Source organism: Triplophysa dalaica, chromosome 17, assembly GCF_015846415.1.
Source record: "Triplophysa dalaica isolate WHDGS20190420 chromosome 17, ASM1584641v1, whole genome shotgun sequence".
Classification (NCBI taxonomy): Eukaryota; Metazoa; Chordata; class Actinopteri; order Cypriniformes; family Nemacheilidae; genus Triplophysa; species Triplophysa dalaica.
The window spans coordinates 2,843,492-2,865,465 of record NC_079558.1 but is presented as its reverse complement, the minus strand read 5'-3'; the positions used below and the strand labels follow the sequence as shown (position 1 = coordinate 2,865,465).

Genomic DNA, 21,974 nt, shown 5'->3' with positions numbered 1-21,974 from the left:
TTATAAAGTGTAATGTAATATAAAACGGCTAAGTCAGCTTATATTTTATCTCTAAAATTCCTAACGCTTTCGGAGATTAATCATTGAAATGTGCCACATTAATGGAACTGTGGAGCAGAAAGGTTTCACATCTAGTGCTTGTTCTGCACTTTCTGACTAATACAGGCAGGGAGGGAATTTTAAGCCATTACTTAATAAAAGCCTAATGCAGTGTGTCATACTTAATTATTTTTCCCCGTGCCTTTTGAATACAGACGGCCTGAAATTATGTTTGTGTTCTTGGCTTGTGTGAATGAACCGAATGACTGCTGGTGAAGATTAACATTGTAGTGGAAAAGGAAAATCTTTCATTCACTTACTGTTAATTCAATGGCTGCACTTTTACAGCTGCTGAAAAAATTAAGAGGCCATTTTAAAATTATATTTGTTTTTTTCCTAATGTACTATTTATAGTGATGTGTTTAGGTAAAATTATACTCTTCACTTTTACGCAATACAACAATGATATTTGTGCATGGTTTTATGTAAAGTAAAAAAAAATGTTATGTGATAACCTGGATTTTACTACAGTTTTCATGTGTCTTGTCATGCTGTCCGTCTTTCACATTGCTGTTGGATGACTTTGGAACTCCTGAGCAGACACTGGCCTCCAATGGACACAATCCATTTAGAAATGTTGACTAAATGGTCATTTGGAAGAGTCTCTTTATTTTTTTCTGTGGCTTAATGTTGTCATCAGCAACAACACAAGAAAGAACCAATGAGATTCAGTGTTATCTATGTGTCGTACGTGCTGGTCTGTATTTTTTCATTGATACACAACTTATCGACCATCAAATAAGCTCAATATATGAATCAATGTTATCTTCACAAACGAGCCATTGGATGGCATGAGGGTGAAATAATTATCAGGGAATTTTTAATTTTGGTAAACTATGCCTTCAAAGTTGAACATGACAGAGCCAGAGGAACGTGTATTTCTTTGCTTGGCCTACTTACCTTGAACTCTCACGGCGTCAGATTTCTCTGCTGTATCTACATCCCATCCATTGGCCCTATTAAACCTTTCTGCAGCTTTCAAAGTATCCAAACATGACACGTCACATTGACAACTTCATAGAACTGACCTCATGACCAGCACACTGACGTGTTCGCACACATGGCATTTGTGCACGCGCACACATTTTCCAGTCACACCTGAAAGCTTATATCAGTGAAGCGTGACTGAGAGATGGATTGGGGCGGAGATATTTTGGGATCCTTTGGAAAAGGTCTCGTATGGATGGTAAGGGTGATTTGATGATGGGTGGATTGAGTGTTAATGAGACAGGGGTGTGTGTTTTTGTGAGTGTGTGTGTGCATGTGTGCGAGTGATTGAGTATGTGTTAATGCCTCTCATCAAATGGAGAAATCAGCTGATGGCTTTCATTACTCTGGAGACATGGAGTGGAGGGCTTTTGAGATTTTTTTTAAACTCTTTGACCTGGAGTTTATTGAGAGTGTAGTATTTTTTATTAGCTTTTTGATTAATTTTCTAATATTTTTATTTATTTTGAGTATGTTTGATTGTCATTATTTATTATTATTATTACTGATGTATCGTGATTTATATGATGTGTTATGGTTAATAATGTTTTTTACTTATTATTTTTTATTTTTTTATTTGTGTATTAACCAGCATGAGATTTTTATATATTTTTTATTGTTGTTTAATCTTATTATTATTATTATTACCTTTGTATTTCTAAATATTTTATTTTTGGAAAATATTGTTGTTGTTATTATTTTTATTTGTTTATTTTTATTTTTATTATGGTTTATATAAAGTATTATGATTTATTATATCAAAAAATATATATTTTATCTCTTTGTGTGACTCAGTCTTTGATTATTTTTGTTAAAGCTTTTTTGAACTCGTTTAATCGTCTAAATAAATGATCGTTTACTTTAAGTGTAGTAAATGAAATGTTATATTCCGAAAATGCCACTATTATGGTATTGGTCATAAATGCAGTTTCTAGAACTACTATTCACATTATTTAAGTTTTTTTTTTTGTTTTTATTAAGAACAAGTGGTAAAGGCATGTTATCAATAGTTAACAAATGTGATGTATGATGTGTTATGGTCTACTTGGTGCAGAACAAGTAATTTGACGTTTACTCATGCAAATTCCTAATTTGTGAGTTAGGCAAATGTTCTGTTCATGCCGAGTGCACAAACATAGCTTGAGCTTTATCCAGAGTCCAGACGTTGTTAAATGTGTTTTCTTAATGTAAGGCTTAGTTCTTATCTTTCTAATCTTTCCTCTTATGTTTGTTTTTCTCTTTCAGAATGAACAGCTGCTAGAAAACTTTTCCCACACATCCTCTGCTCAACCAAATTTATGAAGCACAGAAAGGTTCAACACCAAAGGAGCACCGTTCAAGCACACAAGCCATCTTTTTCCGTGATGTCCTAAGAGGCTTATGTGTAGGGATATTTTATGGACGTGCGGAACAAGATACGCAACAGGACGAGCGGCGAAACCGTCGCTGGCTATGGGGACCATGGTGACCTAGAATTAGCTGTCGTTTTCTAGCAGGGCGACGTTATTCCTGAGGGCACTGCCCTCTCATTCCCTACCACCAGCTTGGCCATGGCTGGAGTTAGAAAGTTGACACGAGCCCTCAGGCATCAGGGTCTTCACCGCCTGATCGTAGCGCTCATTCTTTTCTGCCTGCTCTCCATGGCCTACCTAGCTTACCATGTCAGCGCTGGACCCAAAATCAAGGAAGCTCCCCTGCCACTCCCATTAGGGGACTGTGTTGCCACGTCAGTCATCGGACAAAGAGCTGCTCTGTTTGCACCATCCCAGGTCAGGCACTTGGGTAAGATTGCAGAGAGCTCACGGACCGACCCAGTGGTCCTGCTGTTTGTCGAGAGCATCTATTCCCAACTTGGACAGGAGATCGTCGCCATATTAGAGTCGAGCCGCTTTCACTACCGCACCGAAATCGCACCCGGAAAGGGTGACATGCCTCCCCTGACGTGGCGAGGCCGGGGACGATTCACTCTCATCGTCTACGAGAATCTTCTCAAGTACGTCAACTTGGATTCTTGGAACCGTCAGTTGCTGGATAAGTACTGCCAGGACTATGGAGTGGGAATCATTGGGTTTTACCGTGCAAATGAAAACTCGCCATCCAGCGCTCAACTAAGAGGCTTTCCTCTATTCCTGCGTTCAAACCTGCCACTTTGGGACTACAGAGTCAACCCCGCCGCGCCGCTGCTCTACATCACCAAACCCAATGAGCTAGAACCGGGCCCTTTGCCTGCAGATAACTGGACTATTTTCTTATCTAACCACAGCACCTATGAGCCGGTTTTGTTAGCAAGCCCCAGACCAACAGAACTGAATCAACTTCCAACACATTCTCACCAACAGAGGGCGCTGCTGGCTACGGTCATACAGGACCTGGGCCTTCATGATGGGATACAACGGGTGTTCTTTGGTGGAAGCTTGTCTTTCTGGCTGCACAAGCTGCTGTTTGTGGATGCTGTTGGGTATTTAACCGGCAGGCGGCTGAGTTTGTCATTGGACAGATTTTTGCTGGTGGACGTGGATGATATCTTTGTTGGGAAGGAGGGGACGCGCATGAAAGTGCCAGATGTGGAGGTAATTATATTAAGTCCTGAAAGAGCTATGTGAGAACATCACAAGTGTGAGGCTAATTATACAGATGTTTCCATGTGGAAACATCACCGAAACCTAGAAAAAAAACAATAATTAGCGGTTTTGGATAATTGCTATTGCTCAAACAGGGACTTTCATTATTGCGGCAAATTTGAATAAAGCTGCATATTAAAAATTAGCAGAAATCTCATTACACACGGTTCTTATGAAATGAATCCCAAAGTTGGGTGAAGTGAAAGGAATCCAAGAAACAAAAAAGATGGGAAGGACACCTAGCAACCACATAGCAACACTCTAAAAGTGGCGACAGGTTTGATATCAATAGCATCTTAGCATCCTAGTTCAGCCAAAAATGAAAATTCTGTCTTCATATACTCCCCCTCTTCTCATTACAAACCTGTGTGACTTGCTTTATTTAACACAGCACAAAAGAAGATATTTTGAAGAATGTTGGTAACCGAACAATGGGGGTACCCATTCACCTCGTATTGTATGGACAGAAAACCAAATGAAGTCAAGGGGTACCGGCGTTGTTTGGTTACCAACATTCTTCAAAATATCTTCTTTTGTGTTCTACAGAAGAAAGAAAGATGATGACAGAATTGTCGTTCTTTGAGTGAACTTTCATTTTAAAGCTTACTACAAACACCATGGTCAAGCTATGATTCCTGCGGTAAAATTATGGTCAGTTTGTGGTTACTGTGCTTTTACTTCAAATACCACGGTTGAACTATGGTTGCTGTAGTAAAACCATGGTTAATTTTCATAAGCGATGACTGCAGAGGCCTTTACTTCAACCACTTGTATGTGCAAACCAGTGATTTACAGTTGTTTTATTGGTTGGGAATCAGACCAGACCCAGTTCTTCCGTCATCTAATTATTCTGCTGTTGTTCACGTCTTTTGTGTTTTAATAATCCGAGCTCAGTGCAGCTCTCTGACCTGCGTCACTGTCCCAGCGCTTCTCCATGACTCAAATGAAGCTAATGAATTAACAGGCTTAATACGGATAAGAGATGTTTTCTCTCCGCTGTTGTTTGTAGAGAGCTGTGATTATTGTGTGTGAAAGAGAGAGAACTTATTTGTAATGCAGCTGAGCGTGATTCTCTCTCTCTCTCTCTCTTTTCTTTGGAGCAAAAGAAGGCTCTGGCTGTAGGCTAGCATGGGGCTAATTAGACTGGCTCACTTTTTAATTTGAGCTGATAAGTTCTCATAGGGGGTTCTGTGTGGCCCACCACACCAAAAGCAAAGACACGCCTGAGGTTTTCACTTTTCTTTCTCATTTTCTCTCTTTCTCTTGCTTTTTTCCTGGTAAGAACTGTCCTCATTTTTCATCCACTTTACCGTGATGTTAAAATGTATACTTACCTTGTTGTTTTACAAGAACTGACCTTATCTTTTTCTCCACCTGTTTAAAGGGATAGTTTACCCAAAAATGAACATTCTGTCATCATTTACTCCCCCACTTGTCATTTCAAAGCTGAATGGCTTTCTTCCACAGAACACAATAGGAGATAGCGATATCAAACATCACCGGCACCCGTTCACTTTTATTGTATGGTCACAAAACCAATAAAAGTGAATGGGTGCCTTTGCTGTTTCGTCACCAACATTCTTCAAAATATCTTCTTTAGAAATGAGGAGAGGGTGAGTAAATGTTGACAGACATTTCATTTTTGGGCTTACTGTCACTTTAACCTGCATCCCTTGTGTGATATCTAAATAAAATAGTTCATGTCACCAGGGTTTTCTGATATGATGGTGTATCGGTACCGAGTTGAATTTAATTCAGAGAAAGTTTAATTCCGAGAACTCGAGAAAGATATTTGGAAGAATGTTCTTGAAGTACAAGTTCAAGAAAGTTCTTGACAACCATTGACTACCATAGTAGGAAACATTTCTTTGTAAACTTCTCTGTGTGAATGTAGGAAAACAAACAGTTCTGTGGCACTTTTGACGACCTATGGTAGTCAATGGTGGCCAAGAACTGTTTGGTTAGAAGCATTCGCCCAAATATCTTTCTCTTTGTTCATCAGAACAAAGACATGTATCTGGAACAACTTGAAATGAAGACGGAACTTTTATTTTTGTGTGAACTGTCCCTTTAAATCCTATAAAATCTTAATGTTTACCCTAAAAAAGTTATCCCATGTACTCTTGTTATTTGTTTTTCTCTCTTCTTCCCGCCAGGAGCTACTTCACACACAGAACAAACTCCGTTCTCTGGTTCCCAATTTCACCTTCAACCTGGGATTCTCCGGAAAGTTTTTCCACACAGGTACTATCTGATGCTCTATTCAAGTGATGCGAGTCATAAAATTAACGCCACAGACGTTGATTCTTCGTTTGCTTCTCAGGTACCGATGAGGAAGACGAAGGAGACGACACTCTGCTCAGACACAGGCAGGACTTCTGGTGGTTTCCTCACATGTGGAGTCACATGCAGCCTCACCTCTTCCACAACGTCAGCGTGCTGGCAGAACAGATGAGACTCAACAAACAGTTTGCACATGTCAGAATATGTCCCCCTTTCACTAGATAACACTCCTTTGATCCTCGGTTGGACTATTTAATCTGATTGGTTGTTGCACATGCTCGTTGCCGCTGGGAAATAATGATGAAAGCTTCTAGATTAACCCTGCAACCTTTCAATTAATAACTCTGATATTAAAAATGATGTTGTTCCACACCGACCTCGGTTTTCTCTGTGTGTTGTAGGAACATGGGATCCCCACCGACATGGGTTACGCTGTAGCCCCCCATCACTCGGGTGTTTATCCTGTTCATAGTCAGCTATATGAGGCTTGGAAGAGCGTGTGGGGCATCAGGGTGACCAGCACCGAAGAATATCCTCATCTCAGACCCGCTCGCTACCGCAGAGGCTTCATACACAATGACATACAGGTAAAACCTTGTCCCGTTGCTCAGCATTCAAAAAGTAAAGCAAACATAGCATGTGTAATGGTGTGTGCATTTGCGTGTCAGGTTCTTCCTCGGCAGACGTGTGGGCTGTTCACGCACACCATCTTCTATAAAGATTACCCAGGAGGCCCTCAGGAGCTGGACAAAAGCATCCGGGGTGGAGAGCTGTTTCTTACTGTGCTTCTTAATCCGGTTAGAAACACAGACACTCGCGGTCCTAATTGTAAAGTTGCACACTTGGGTTAAGAGGTCAAACTCGTTTTTCTTTAGTGAGGTGGTTAAGCGGTGGTTGCTGTTCAATTTCAGCCAAAGAAAAAGCAAGAACAGACGGCGTGTTGTAATGAAACGTCAAGCTGTGATTTCATCAGTCAGGAGAAGGTTGAACGTGAAATGACCTCATTAATAGAAAATATTTACTTGGGAAACATTTTTATTTTCTTATATATTATGTAATGCAATCTTCATCAAATAAACGTTCAGTTACACTTGGTGGTCCCATGCAACACAGATTCTTGTTTTAATCTGACTCATCCTCTTTCTCCCATGGGCAGGTCAGCATATTCATGACTCACCTGTCAAACTACGGCAATGACCGGCTGGGCCTGTACACCTTTGAGTCGTTGGTGAGGTTTGTGCAATGCTGGACTCACCTGCGCCTGCAGACGCTGCCGCCCGTCCGACTCGCTCAAAAATACTTCCAGATTTTCCCTGACGAGAGAGACCCCTTGTGGCAGGTTGGTTCTATTACATACAGTAATTCTTATTCAGCTTCAGGAGCTTCTGCTTGAATTGATTTCACCTCATTACATTAATTACATGAATATTTAAATAATGAGCAGGAGAACCTGGATGATACTGATGATTTGTAATATTCACAGTTCAATTTATGCTTGCTCTACTTGGAAATATTCCCCTGTAATAAACAGAATCCATGTCATGACAAGAGACACAAAGACATTTGGTCCAAGGAGAAGACCTGTGACAGACTGCCAAAGTTTTTAGTGATTGGCCCTCAGAAGACAGGTAAACATAAAATAATCTTAAATGTAGACTACTAAAATATAAAATTTTAAGTAGTATATAATAAAAGAGAATTATTTTTAGTGTTCTTGTAGTTTTATTAATATTTTGAATTAGCTTATATTTTAAAATGTTATTTTCATGTTAATTTTAGTTTACGTTTTATGTGCGTTAGTTTAATATTTGTATTATTATTATTGCTGTACAGGTTTAATTTATTTGATTTCAAAGGTTTAGTTTAGTTTTTATTTCCACATAAACTTATCTGAGTTTATTGCTATAGGCAACATATATGCATATTTTCTATTTGTCATATTTGAAGCTACATTTAATTTAATTTAAATTAACAAAAAAGTTGTAATAGTTTTTGAATCTTTTTAATAAACGGTAATAAAAACCAGGAAATAATATTAAATGTAGCAATACATAGTTACAAAATTATGCAATACAATAAAAGACAATATATGAAGGCAATTACACAATAAGAAACAATTAATATAAAAAACACTATTACGGTATAAAAATTAGGTTGCAGTGTAGCTAGTGAGAAAGTGACGAATAGTGAAGTGTCACTAATTTAGACACAAAATCATGTTTGTCAGTCTTTAACTTGTTAATAACAAAACATTATTGAATAAGAAGAAATATGAGTAATATTTGATTAAAACAGTTTGATGATTCTTTATTCTGATGTCATACAGGAAGTACTGCACTCCACTCCTTTCTCACCCTCCACCCTGCCATTACCAGCAGTTTTCCCAGCACGGTTACCTTTGAAGAGGTGCAGTTCTTCAGCGGACCAAACTACCAGCGTGGCATTGACTGGTAACCATGGAAACGCCGGCCATGCTTCATTTTCTTTGTTTCCAAATCAGCAAGCCATTTTGCACATTACACACATACAAAAAATGTAAGGTGATGCTTCATATTTAAAAAAATGTACTTGTGCTTGCTTTTCCCAATTATTATTGAACATACTTTGGGTTAGTGTTTAAATAAACCACCCCCGTTCATCCCCATTATCCCAGAATTCTTGTGACTCTGGTGCCAAAATATCCCGATACATGCAGAACACTTTCACTCTTAGTGAATTTTCTCTTTATCCTCTAGATTTGTCTTTTGTTCTCGCTGTGATTCTGTCTCTTATCTGTATTACAGGTATATGGATTTTTTCCCCGTCCCCTCTAATGCCAGTACAGACTTCCTGTTTGAGAAAAGCGCAAATTACTTTGACACCGAGACTGTACCTAAGAGAGCAGCCGCCCTGTTGCCAAGAGCCAAAATCATCACTATACTCATAAACCCCGCTGACCGGGCACACTCATGGTACCAGGTGTGTACAGATATGGGCCTCACACCTGTTATTAACATCATCGGGTGGACATCACAAAATTATATGTGATGTGATCATCAAAACCACATTAGGAAACAAGGGATTATAACTCGAAATAAAAAGGAAATAACAAATACATTTAGAGAAAGTAGATGCTCAACTCAAATACCAGGTACAAGCAGTGATTTATGTGAGCAACTGTGATCAGATCACCAGAGACGGATGTTAATATGAGGTGTAAACAAGACCATAGAGACACATGAAAGGGAACAGTTTAATGTTTGATTTCACTACTCTCTCTCTCTCTCTCTCTCTCTCTCTCTCTCTCTCTGTAGCATCAGAGGGCTCATCAGGACCCTGTGACTCTAAACTATACATTTCATGAGGTGATCACTGCAGGTCCCTCATCACCCGCCGCTCTACTGTCGCTGCATCGCCGCTGTCTGCAGCCCGGGGCTTACAGCAGCCATCTGGAGCGCTGGCTACACCATTACCAGCCCAGTCAGGTGCAGACACTTATACAAACACAAACACCATGTAGCTTTAAGCCCACGGCAGACTTAGTTACACTAATGTTAACCTCCACAATAATGCACGTACACAAATGAGATGGTAATTATTTTTTATTTCATGGACACGTAGTAGCGTGCTGTCGGTTACCACAGGGAATAATTCTGTTTAAACAAATGGCAGAGGCGTTTTTAATAACAGGGAAATGTATAAACAAGCTCATTTTAAATGCGTAACTATCACAGCAAGGTTCTTAGAAATGTATACAGACTCTATGGTGAGTAATGATGACAGAAAAATCATTTTTATGTTCTGATGAACACAGAGAAAGATATTTGGAAGAATGCTTATAACCAAACAGATCTTGCCCCCCATAGTAAGAACATTATTATATAATTTTTTTGTTCTGTTGAAAACAAAAGAAGACATTTTGAAGAATGTAGGACAGCAAACAGTTCTGGGGCACTTTTGACTACCATTTAATCATTTCCTTATATGATAGTCAATGGGGGGTACAAATCTGTCTGGTTATACGTATTCTTACAAATATCTTTCTCTGTGTTCGTCAGAACAAAGAAATGTATTCAGATCTCGAAGGTGAGTATTCGTAGTCAGAATTCATGGGTGAAGTATCCCTTTAAACAACTTTTCGTCATATTTGTTGGTCGACTTCCCAGTGCTCTTTCAGAAATTGCTCAGTTAATTGCAGTTTTCCCAAACAAATGGAGAGGAGTCAATTGTTGTATATTTGGCAACCGTCATTATGAATCAAATATTACATATTGCACATACAGTAGAACATCTGTCATTATTAACATGTTACCCATTCATTTTTAATGCACTGTCGGAGAAGATGAAATTGTTTATTATATCAACAGAACTCCACAGATGCCATTCAAAGTCAATAAAGGTGCTTTGTATCATTCTTTTGGAGGATCTATTGACAGAAATGCAATTTAATATACTAAACTATGTTTTCAGAGGTGTATAAAGACCTTACATGACGAAGCATTATGTTTTTAATAACTAAGAATGAGCTATTTCTATCTTCATACACCACGGGTCCCCTTAATGAACATGTTGTTTCTACAGCAGCCCTAAACGGACAAACTTCTCTACAGAGTGTTTCGTAAATACGTTATCTCCTTCGATAAAGAAGCGAAACATGATGACATCTTAGTCTTGTGTCAGCTATCATAGTGCTTCTAAAGGGAGGGGTGAGAGGTGGAGTGAGCCATTGATTGCAATTCACAACCTCACCACTAGATGCGTTTCAATTGAAAATAACCTAGCAAAGGATTTTTCTGTAGGACGAGTCCTGTATGAGTGTGTGAGATTTATGTTTTCTCCTGTGAGCAGCTGCTGATGGTGGACGGCGTGCAGTTACGCTCCAGTCCTGCTCATGTCATGGATGGGATCCAGAAGTTCCTGGGAGTCACGCCGTATTACAACTACACTCAAGCTCTGATGTACGACTTCAAATTATTTCACATTCTTGGTTGGCGGCCAAGAGAACTTTTATAACTGTGAACAGTCTATTTACAGAATTACAGTATTGTTAAAAAGAGTTCAGCCAAAAGTGATCTACAGTACTTAATCTCAGAACTGTGTTGACAAGCACTTTTTAATACTTTTTATAGTTAGATATTTGCAAAACCCAGTTAAAACAAAGGGTGACTAATAATAATGATTTATGGCGAATAAAAAACTCACATAATATGGAAATACAAGGTTTCAGAAGGACAGCAGTGATGTGCAGTATGTACCATTTGTTTATATACATAGCCACTGAAAAAGTAGAGACCATTCAAATTGTATTTAACCTGCATTTCTAAATATATTGTGGCCATTCCAGTCCAGTGTCTGTTGAATTTCAAAATCAAACCTCAGGAGTGAAATAAACTCATCCAACAGCAATGTGAAAGATTGACAGCATATTAAAAGATGCATGGAAACTGTGATAAAATCAAGGATATCACATACAGATAATGTTTGACTTCCTTAATACATGTAGAAATATTCCTGTTGTATTGTATAAAGGTAAATATGAACTTGTTTTCTTTGCAGTATTTGAGGTCTGAAAAAATACAGAGCATCTTTTCTGAAAAAATTCTAGTTCATAGAATGAAACATTAACATTAATACCTATAAAAAGTATATCTTAAACTGGTTCTGAAATGATCTCTTCATTTTTTTCCACTGCTATTTGTGTGTGTTTGTAGGTTTGATGAGAGTAAAGGTTTCTGGTGTCAGAAAGTGGAGGCGGGCCGCTCTCGCTGTCTGGGAAAAAGTAAAGGAAGAAAATATCCAGAAATGAACCCCGAGGTGAAACTCATTTCTCAACATCAGAGCTTTTCATGAAGGATATGTAGATTAAAACTGAAGAAGAATGCACTTCTCATTTAAATCACACAAACTAGAGGTTTATTCAGTCTTCACAGAAGTTTCTCGATCAGTATATTTGAAGAGTTTGGTTCCAATTACTCGGTTTTTAAACATTTTCAAAAATCATGTTTTATTGTGTTAGCTGTATTATTTAAGATATTATGGCTTAAATCAAAACAAACCGACTGTGGTTTGATTGATATTAATTGGATTGGAAAAGATTTTTTAAGTTTTCTCATTTTGGAACCAATCTCTTCAATTGCTAATATGTGTGATTTGACCTTGCGTGTTTTTTCTTTACGCTAGTCGAGGTTGTTTCTGTCCGAGTATTACCGCGAGCACAACGTGGAGTTGCTCAGACTGTTGAAACGTCTCGGGCAGCCGCTGCCCGTCTGGCTCAGAGACGAGCTGCACAATGCGAGCTGGAGCTGATGAGAACCTACAAGAGGAGAAGTACGCTGGAACCCAGCTCCACGCTGGAGAACTTGAGGCCTGTGATTGCGGCAAGAGCGAGAACAGAATAACTGAACCTCTCGCCCTAAATACGCCGCACCGGCTCGGAAATACGGGCCAATCACGCTCAGTCCACAGAAGATCAAACCAAGCCCTCGGTGATGAGGTCGACCTCTTGTAGTGGACATTCGTGGAATCATGGAAGTAAATGGGGTCTGTTTTAAAACACAAATAGTCCTCTGAGACATGGCACAAACCTCCAGGACATTATGAACATTCAGTGGACATGTCTATGAAAGAGAGTCTGGCAGAGATTTATTTAAATTTTATTCTTAAAAGTGTTGAATTCTGCCAAGCAGAAGTATTTAAATGTGTCTTACCATTTTTGCTGCCTTTATCTTTAAGAACTGTGCTGTTTAAATTATTTCTGTTTGAAATGTCAACATTGTACAGGCCAAGAATCACATGTAAAATTTTATTTTTAATGAATTAAGCAAATGTTTTTCTTTTAAAGAAATGTCTAATTTATTTAAGCGCTGACCAAATTTAGTGATACAACCATGCAAAGACTGGTAAGCACTATCATCGGTATCTTTACACAAACATGTGGTCATAAATTAGAGCAACGTCACAAAAGCTATCCCAGAATTCATTTTGATTAGCATCCTGTCTAGAAGGTAACTCACTATCTTTTGAAACAGAACTAATATTTGTGCAGTCTGAAAAATTTGTTTATCTGTGCCAAACCAAATTGCACATAATAATCGAATCCAATGTTTCGATCAAAATCGCCATATGCCGCAGACTTAAATTGCCAATGAGTGAATGTGCTTTGTGTGTGTGTAACAGTTTGTTTAAAAGAAGTCTCAACTTGATTTCACAATAATGTGATCTCAAATATGGACTGGAGTTCATCTTGCTAAATAAAGGCACAAAATGAAGAACTGAATTTGCGGTTCCTTATTTTAAAGTTTAAAGGAAGGTGAACTGGAATCTTATCTCCTCCTGCAAAATGTTTTATCAGATGAAAAGACGAGTAGAACATTGGGAGAGACCGAAAGAGAGAGAGAGAGAGAGAGAGATGGAGAGAGTTTGATTAATCATCACACTGAAACAAGAGACTCGGCCTCATTTCCAGAGCTCTGAGGGACCTGCCGGTCAGCTTCACGAAACAAAGCTCTTAAGACTCGCTGAGGTCCACTGGGAGCCACTACAGTACATTCTGTGCTTAAGGGAAGAGGGGCAAGAATAAAAATGATATCCGCAGTCAGACGCATACAGTATTCACATTAAAGAAAATGCAGTTTATTATATAAACTAGGGGATCAGTATTAGCTCGTTTTCTTCACATTGTAGTAATAAAGGCTGTCTACATTTTAATAAAGGCACAAAGTTTCCTGTTTAACATATGTTTTAAAACGTGTTGATTTTTTTTAAACAAATGTGTTGATTTCTTAACATATGTGTTGTTTTTTATTATGTGTTATCCTCTTTAACTCATTTAGTGTTGAGTTTTTAACACATTTTATGTTGATTTTATGTATAGACTTTTTTTAACACATATTGTGTTGTTAACACAGTCCTACTTCAAAAAAATATTTTTAAACATTCACACTAATGATTCAAGCACAAAAATCTATGCTTTGTAATTCTATAATCATTTATGCCCAAACACAGAGGATGCCTACCAGAGAAACCTCAGACTTCCTTTATTCATATTCTTGACTGCTTCCTTCTGCATAAGGCGCGGGAATTGTCCTATTGGGCAATTGTGAAATTGTGGGATTATAACACCTAGTCCTATTAAGCATATCTGCATAAAGCTGACTAAAGAAAACAAAGAACCAGCAGCATAAATGCTCATTTTATTAAATTCTTTTCAGATCAAGTTTCAATAATAACAAAGCTATGATGAAGACCTACTAACATTCAGACAAACACTTGATAGTTGTCATTTCATGGTTTTATTAAATGTATGATCATGCAAAATCCAGCATCCATGTTTAAACTCCGAGTATATACGAAGCCCAATAGTATACCATTACAATGCAATAGAGTTACTTAGAATGAGGGGAGCATACCAAGCAGAGGCTTTTCTTTTATATATATATATATATTTTTATCACTATTTTCTAATTTTTATCGTTTTAAATATGGTATGTCGCATAATTCCCAATGGATTTGTTTTCATGTCGAGATGCAAATACTATGACATATTTTCTCTTTTTTGATCAAGTAAACACGCAACAGTGGAAAAAAAGATTTACCAAGAAAAGTAGACATGCACATCCGCCGGTGTGTTTGATTTCTCCTGTGTCTGGACGGGTGGGCCAGAAGAATCTTTATCCATTCTGACCCAATATGTATACCAAGATTTCAAGGGGTGGACGTCTATTTCTCTAATTCTAGTGTCTTCTCGTTGCCATCATTCATTTTCGCTTTCATGGAGTTGAAGATGTCGACCATGTAAAGAAAGGTATGGATTAACAAAAACTAGTAAAGAGAGTGTAGTTGTAGTTTTGCCAGGCAAGGCAGCATTCCCCCATATAACAAAAACGAGGAAATAAAATAAAAAAATACAAGAAATAGAGCAAAAGACGTAATCAAAGCGTCACAATCTGACGACATCACTACGTTAAAGGACGCTGTCGTAAAGGTAACAAACGCGCGCGCGCACACTTACACACGTGCAGATATACAGATCTGATATGTCGCGAAGCCCAGCACACGATGAGGGGTGTGTGAACACTACATATATTTACAGACCGGAAACGTTGTCGATACAAAAGACCAATGTGTGCTCCGAGGGGGTAAAGTCGTCTTTTGTTTTCACAATAAACTGCCTCTGAAACTAAAATCTAGCATCTAAAGACAAAAACAATGCATCTAGGAACATTCCTGCAACTACAAACGCTTCAAATGCATCACTCACAAAACTCAAACCCTCACTTCTAACAGTTAAGTAACAGTTATATTAAAACGCTGTTTAAATAGTCAGTGCCGTAAAACGTAACATAGTTTGTGATGAAAACCAACAGACAGATTTCTGTGAATCAGAATCGTACAAACATTAAAATGGTGATTTTTAAACAACGTAACTATGGCAAAGTGTTTCCAGAGCTCCCGCTCCTCGTGTATTTACAGCTTTGACACCCGTCACCAACATGAAGCACGACGACATTGAGGACAGGGTGGTTCAGACACATCAAACGTTACTAAAACAACCACACACTTTTACGATAACAACTGTGTGTGTGTGTGTGATGGTACTGTACGTCAAGAAGATTCAAAACACCGCTCAAAGCCCCATTCTCAACAACTAACATCAGCTATTTTTATTTATAACGTAGTTTGTAAAATGACGTGTTCTCTTTAAAATCAGATGGGCCGTTGAAGATCAGATCTGATCTATTTAGAGACAGTGGACGACTCTACTGTGACCGTTTAAAACCGTAGGTCCGAATATTTTGGTCTGTATTTGGAATTGTGCTGTAAACCAGTTGGTCTGTTTCTGAGGGCTTTCATACTTTCTTCATATGCACTTGAAGCAGGAGTAAACTTATTAAACCTATATAAGATTACATTTCTATTACCTTCCATCTCACGCACACATACATCGCGCGGTCGGAAACTACATCTTACCCTTAACCTCGATGGCGAGTCTTTAATCTCCTTTAAATATATCAGGATATCTTTAGAGATCTATTATTAAGGTTAACTTAAAAAATACAAGTTTTAAAAATTCAAACCGAACACAGAAATACTTTGTTACATGGAAGAAAAATCAAGGAAAATAGAGAGTTCCACATGAACGCAGGAAAATACTAACACCGGAGCCGTACAAACCGTCTCAGGCCCCGGTTACGTAAAGAAAACCAACACCAAACAGAAACGGTCCTTAAAAAGACTAAAAACTACACTTTGGTTCTTTTCCTTTTTGATATGAAGAACTTCCGAATGATTTATCTGTCACTCAGCGGACTCATTCTCGTCTTACGATTTTGGATGCAAAACCTGCAAAGTGTACAAGATGAGGTGTACGAGACCTTGTAAACTTGAGCAGTGTTTCCATTTTGTGACTTTCGAATCCCCCCGCGACACGCCCCCTCCCAACATGTTTTACTTACATAAATGCTTTTCGAACTTGATTGTAGCTTCTGTTTCAGCTAGTGATTTTTTACAATATACAGTATATTCATGAATTCATAGATCAGTACGTACAACACCTTCTGAACATCTTTAACGGGCAAAAAAAGATGGTTCCATGGGAAAAGGACAAAACAGCACCCCCATGTGGGCGTCAGATACATGCACCGTCCCTCGGGCGCGGCCGCGGCCAGCTCCCGTTGGTCAAAGATTGGACAGGATAGGTGGTGTTGACAGTTGAACTGGATGTTGTTAAGAGTTCCTCACTGGTGTGTCTGTAACTTTAAGAGCTGTCATCCAGCTGGCCTTCATGTGCCCGTCCGGCCACAAAGAAGAAACGTTCCCATTGTCTTGAGAATCCAGGCAAGCTGAAGAGATACAAACCAAATGAACTAAAATCAAGGTACGAAATGAAAGCTTGTGGACAGGTGTGTTTTTACCTGCGTCCCATGCGGTTCACTGTAATGGGGCGGCAGGTGCCCCCGAGCAATGGAAGTGGACGTTAAGCCACTTGCTCTCGCGGCGGTGCCAGACGCGGGTCTCCTCCGACTGGCAGCTGCTCGGGCGCCCCTGGCTGTCGATGTACTGCGTCAGCCGGATGTACGCGATGCAGGCGGCGTCTTCACCGATTAGGTGAACGTGAGGGTTCAGGATAGTGGTGTGCACGGGTTTGTTGTTCTTACTTAACACTGGAACCATCAAACACATTAGATCTCAATACAGGTTATAAAGCCACAAAGAGGTTGAAATAAACGTCACTCACAGTGCTCGAAATAAAACTTGTGGAAGTCCATCCCCTCCACTAGGTTCCCAAGAGCTTCAGGCTCGAAGGAGGTCAGACCAGGATCACAGATTCTTCTAAAGGAGACACGTAAGAAGAGGAATATAGTGAAGCTCCAGTAAAAAAATATCTACAACTCAACCAAAAATTTATTTACTCGTTCTAAAAATAAATAATCGGAATTACAACGTCATACATTTCGCGTTTGATAAGTGTCATAGTGTGTACTCACGTGTACGCTTCAAAGTCTCCATTGTTGACGGCTTCGATCAACTGCTCGGTGATCTTTATAATCTCTTGCTTACGAGCTATTAAAACCAGGACAGAAAGGAAGAATGAAGGAGAATAAGAAGAGGAGGAAAAGGGAAGAATAAAAAGGCAGTTATTATGACGCACATTTATGACTACATTTCTACAGCTACAGTAAATATCTGAGAACTGCGTTATGACTATTTACACCAATTATAATGCAAACATTTGCACCAATAAACACTTTACATCGAGCATAATGTGAGTTCATGTGACAAAATACATGTTTTTGTATAGTGTAATAAAAAAACTTAGAATTTAAATATATAATGTATTATATTCTATAATACAACGCATTTAACAATTATGATTATATATATAACTTAAATTTTTTGTTTATTCTGTGAACTGCTAACATTTGTCACAAATTTCTAAAAAAAAAAATATTTCTATTTGCATTGATTTGCAGAAAATGAAAACAGGAGAAACAGGTCAAAATAACAGAAAAGATGCTCTGTATTTTTTCAGACTTCAAATACTGTTAAGAAAACAAGTTCATATTCACTTTTACGCAATTCAACAGTAATATTTGTACATGTATTTAGGAAATATTCAAAGGTATTTTTAATGGGATGTCTCAATTTTTATCACAGTTTTCATGCGTCTTGTCATGCTGTCAGTCTTTCACATTGCTGTTGGATGACTTCATGTCATTTCTGAGGTTTGATTTTGTTGAAATTCAACAGACACTGGACTTGAATTACCACAATACATCTAGAAATGCCGATGTAATAACATTTGGAATGGTCTCTTCATTAATTCTCTGTCTGTATATTTTTCTGTTCGGCTGCTTTGCAAAAGAAAAATCGCCTTAAAAATGTTGCACTTGGTTTTAATGTGAAGTGACCATTCACATAACATTGTGCTCGATGCAAGTACAGGTAGGTGTAAATATGTATTTAAATGAATATTCGCTCCTACAAAGCTACTAAAAATCAACTTAACCCTTAACTAACACAGTTCCTGTAAGCTTCCTAATATGACCTGTGATATGAGGTCATTACCGAACTCACTAACTTGTTTTATAATTGTGTGTGTGTATCCTGGTCAATCCCACACACTTCCACTAACCTGCGGCCCCATTGGCTGTTGGGATACCGCTGACCCCATGACCTCCAGCACAGGGGCTGGACTGTGTGCGCTCTAACTCTGAACATGAGGCATGTCCTGAACTGTTCCATGCCAAGCGTTTACAGTCATGCACGGGGACGGCTGTAAGACACGCAGAGTTACCAGCGGAAATGATGAAACATGCAGAAAAGAGTGAGGAGCCATGAACACACTGATATGAAGCACAACGGCTTTAAAGAGGCTTTATTTGCAGTTTAATGCAGTCATTCATCATCTTGCTCTAATCCTGTTTTAACATTTGTTTGTGTGATAAGGATATAATAAGTTATATGCAATGTGTATATAGCTGCTTTCCAAACTATAGAAATTCCTATAGAAGTTCCTATAGCTCAATTGAATTAATGGTTATGGGAAACGTTTCCTAGGGATACAATTTATAATCAAAATAAGTAGCAAAACTAATTATTTGTGCAGTATTTACAGGTTCCCACTTGTATTGGTTTGTGAGGTTTAAACAGAGACACAGCCATATTAAACTTAGACATATTAAACAAAGATAGTTATTTTAAGACGTCTTTGTAGACGTATTGCTATTTTTATGTTGTACTTCATAAACAGTGTTACTTTGCGCAGGAAGAGATGAGTTAAAAAGAATGGAAAAGAAGAAACTGAAACAATGAAAATTTGAGATTCAATGCAAAACAATGAAAACAGTGAATCCGTCAATGACAAAGGGAGCAGGGAAAGATGGGAGGAGGATGGAAACTGTACTGAGGATGTTGACTGATGTTGGATGACACGGCCACATGTTGCAAACTGCAGTTGTGTTGTATATCATTTGTTTCCATAAAACAACCTGCTTAAAACTGCAATGCCATCGTTTGCCTCTCTATCGCCATCTCTGTTTGAAACATAAAACTGCGTGTTTCATCCTTATCTTCGCATGCGAGTTGAACTAAAAAAGTAAATCTTTTTTTTTTAAGTGTACCAATGTGAATGCAACACTTTTAATCTAATTTCTCAGTGTTCTTTAATTTGAACAAAAGAGGTTATTTGTCGCATCCAGAATAAAAGTGTGTGTTTAAATGTCTGTGCACGGTTCATATTCTTTTGTATTTATAAAAACGCACACACATGCATATAGTAAAGAAAAATATAAACATTTACAATATCTATGATTTAAATACAGGTAAACACATGAAAGCATTTCCTAAATGTATATACAATTATATAAATAAAATAATAATACAAAATTAATATGCACAGATGTTTATTATATAAGCACAAACTTTTATTCTAGATGCGATCAATCGTTTGACGGTCTTAAATAAATCTTGGTCGACAAAATATACATTAAATTCAATACTTTAGGTTACATCAACAAGCAGAAAAACTACAAATACGATACAGAACTTGAGAAAAACGTGATGTTTGTGTGCAAAAAGCTCCAGATCCAGAAAACCTCTGAAAGCTGGAAAACAGGTGTACGTGTGGTCACAGGTTGTGGAGGGGGATGAACTGTAGGGAAACCAGGAGGCTACAAAGAGGCTGTTTTAAAACACAACACAGATCTGTGCATGCAAAAAGGCGTCTCAGTGTGTGAGCGGTAGACAGAAGTTCAAAAACTGTGATGTGCGGTCCTACACGAGACACAGGTGAGTCTAAATGACAGTACACTAGAGGGCAGAGTCGGGAGGGGACGAGAAGGTCTCGACTTGGGGGTTAAAGGTGCCCGGGTGGTACGAGAGAATCTTGACTTACTGGCTGGAGAACCCTGCGGTGAAGCCACCAGAACGGGCGGCTCGTCCCCGGCACTGCACTGACTCATCACGGCACTGTCACAGCTCGCCCCCTGCACGCTCTCGGCTGGCACAGCCCCAAAACCACACGCCACCAGAAGAAAAACACACACATCTCTCATGTCCTTCACTAAGACAAACACCACACCAACTTTGGCAGCATTTCATCTTACTAGATCACTTTAGGACGGAGACGCTAGATGAGATGTTTGGATGAACTGGTGGATTCACTTCGCACTAACACACGTGAAAGGAGTTTAGAGGAACAGAACGACACACTTTCCGGTTGGGTTATGGGTAATGACGTGACGCATGTCTGTATCTAAGAGTCCAGCCCGAGTTTGTTGTGTTTGGACAACAGCGAGCTGTGAGATTGTTTCTCGAGGCGCCAACCAATTTCCTGTCCTCGTCTCCTAACCTCACATTTGACCACGGAGGTAATGACCAGACTCTTTAAGCTGCATTGTCTGCCCAGGCTGGAGTGAATAAGGAGAGGAAATTAATTTGAGTCGTGACCGAAAACGGCATCAGCGAGGGTCCCTCGGGAAAAACAGTCCCGTTCACAACATGCTAATGACTTTACAAGACACGACACAGCAACAAACATCCAAGTAAGTGGGGTGAAAACACAGGACACACAAGTACGCACAAAATCTACAAGGGGTCCTAGAAACACGTTGACACCGACATCATGAAAGTTTAAGTGTAATTCAATTATATTTATGAGAATGGAGCTGGAATGTGTTTCTTAAAGGGACAGTTCACCTAAAAATTCTTTTAGTCACCCCCATGTCATTCAAAATCTTCAGCGGGAACACAAAATAAATATTTAAAGAAATGTCTTAGTGGCTGTGTGTCCATACAATGGAAGTCAATGGGGGCCAATGTTTTTGGTTACCAACGTTCAAAATACCTTCCTTTGAAAAAAGAAAGTCAAAGGTTTTGAGCAACACAAGGGTGAGCGATCGATTAAATAAATGTATTTGAGTGAACTAGTGTTAAGCTTTAAAGCTATATATAAATAATGTTATGATTATATATTCGCTCCTAACTGAATGGATTTGGTGATCTATGTACCCTCTACCCACAAACCTCCAGGCGTCCCCGCAAACCCGTTTTTGATTTCTCAAAAGAATGTCGGCTGTTGTGAGATCTTTACTGGTTTATCAAAAGCTTTCTGTTGCATTTTGACAGTTTTATGTTTGAGAAGTGGCAGAAGCGAGGAGAAGGACCACAGATGTGAGAGTTGGAATGTCACAGTGCTGCAAGCATGCAAAACAGAGAGAAGGTTTGTGTACCTCTCCTACCTTTCATATCTTCTTCCTCAGTGGTGTTGCAGCTCTCTGTGGAGCCCTGGAGACAGAGAAAAACACAGCCAAACCAATGAATAGTGGGAGAAAGTAAATGCAGAGGTCATGACAGCTGAAATTAGGTTCTGGTATAAACGTAGGAGGTTTTCATTCCCTTAATCTGATTCACAACAATTCTCAATCTTGTTTTTACCAAAAGCGCATTTGCATGACTTTAATTCGATAAAGGAAGCTTAACTAATATATAAATACATAAAGCAGT

General features: G+C 38.8%; 2 protein-coding genes across 20 annotated transcripts in view; one reads left to right on the top strand and one right to left on the bottom strand.

The window, feature by feature from the left end:
- The window catches only part of ndst2b (N-deacetylase/N-sulfotransferase (heparan glucosaminyl) 2b), a 52,651-nt gene extending 38,949 nt beyond the window's left edge, over positions 1-13,702 (top strand). For both annotated transcript variants that reach the window (XM_056771289.1, XM_056771288.1), the window contains 13 exons: positions 2,332-3,656; positions 5,864-5,951; positions 6,031-6,185; positions 6,392-6,577; positions 6,659-6,787; positions 7,147-7,329; positions 7,522-7,618; positions 8,317-8,440; positions 8,774-8,948; positions 9,284-9,454; positions 10,818-10,927; positions 11,681-11,783; positions 12,150-13,702. In XM_056771289.1, coding sequence (XP_056627267.1) covers positions 2,637-3,656; positions 5,864-5,951; positions 6,031-6,185; positions 6,392-6,577; positions 6,659-6,787; positions 7,147-7,329; positions 7,522-7,618; positions 8,317-8,440; positions 8,774-8,948; positions 9,284-9,454; positions 10,818-10,927; positions 11,681-11,783; positions 12,150-12,275 — 2,667 coding nt within the window. In that variant the 5' untranslated portion in view covers positions 2,332-2,636 and the 3' untranslated portion in view covers positions 12,276-13,702. The remainder of the gene's footprint in view (positions 1-2,331; positions 3,657-5,863; positions 5,952-6,030; positions 6,186-6,391; positions 6,578-6,658; positions 6,788-7,146; positions 7,330-7,521; positions 7,619-8,316; positions 8,441-8,773; positions 8,949-9,283; positions 9,455-10,817; positions 10,928-11,680; positions 11,784-12,149) is intronic.
- Positions 13,703-14,241: 539 nt separating this feature from the next.
- camk2g1 (calcium/calmodulin-dependent protein kinase (CaM kinase) II gamma 1) overlaps positions 14,242-21,974 on the bottom strand; it is a 63,471-nt gene continuing 55,738 nt past the window's right edge. For 4 of the 18 annotated variants that reach the window (XM_056771291.1, XM_056771294.1, XM_056771293.1 and 1 more), the window contains 7 exons: positions 21,701-21,755; positions 20,365-20,469; positions 18,604-18,744; positions 17,456-17,531; positions 17,206-17,300; positions 16,883-17,131; positions 14,242-16,810 (listed from right to left, as the gene is read on the bottom strand). In XM_056771291.1, the coding sequence (XP_056627269.1) occupies positions 16,899-17,131; positions 17,206-17,300; positions 17,456-17,531; positions 18,604-18,744; positions 20,365-20,469; positions 21,701-21,755 (705 nt within the window). In that variant the 3' untranslated portion in view covers positions 14,242-16,810; positions 16,883-16,898. The remainder of the gene's footprint in view (positions 16,811-16,882; positions 17,132-17,205; positions 17,301-17,455; positions 17,532-18,603; positions 18,745-20,364; positions 20,470-21,700; positions 21,756-21,974) is intronic. The other 14 variants (XM_056771304.1, XM_056771308.1, XM_056771305.1 and 11 more) reach the window with 7 other exon arrangements.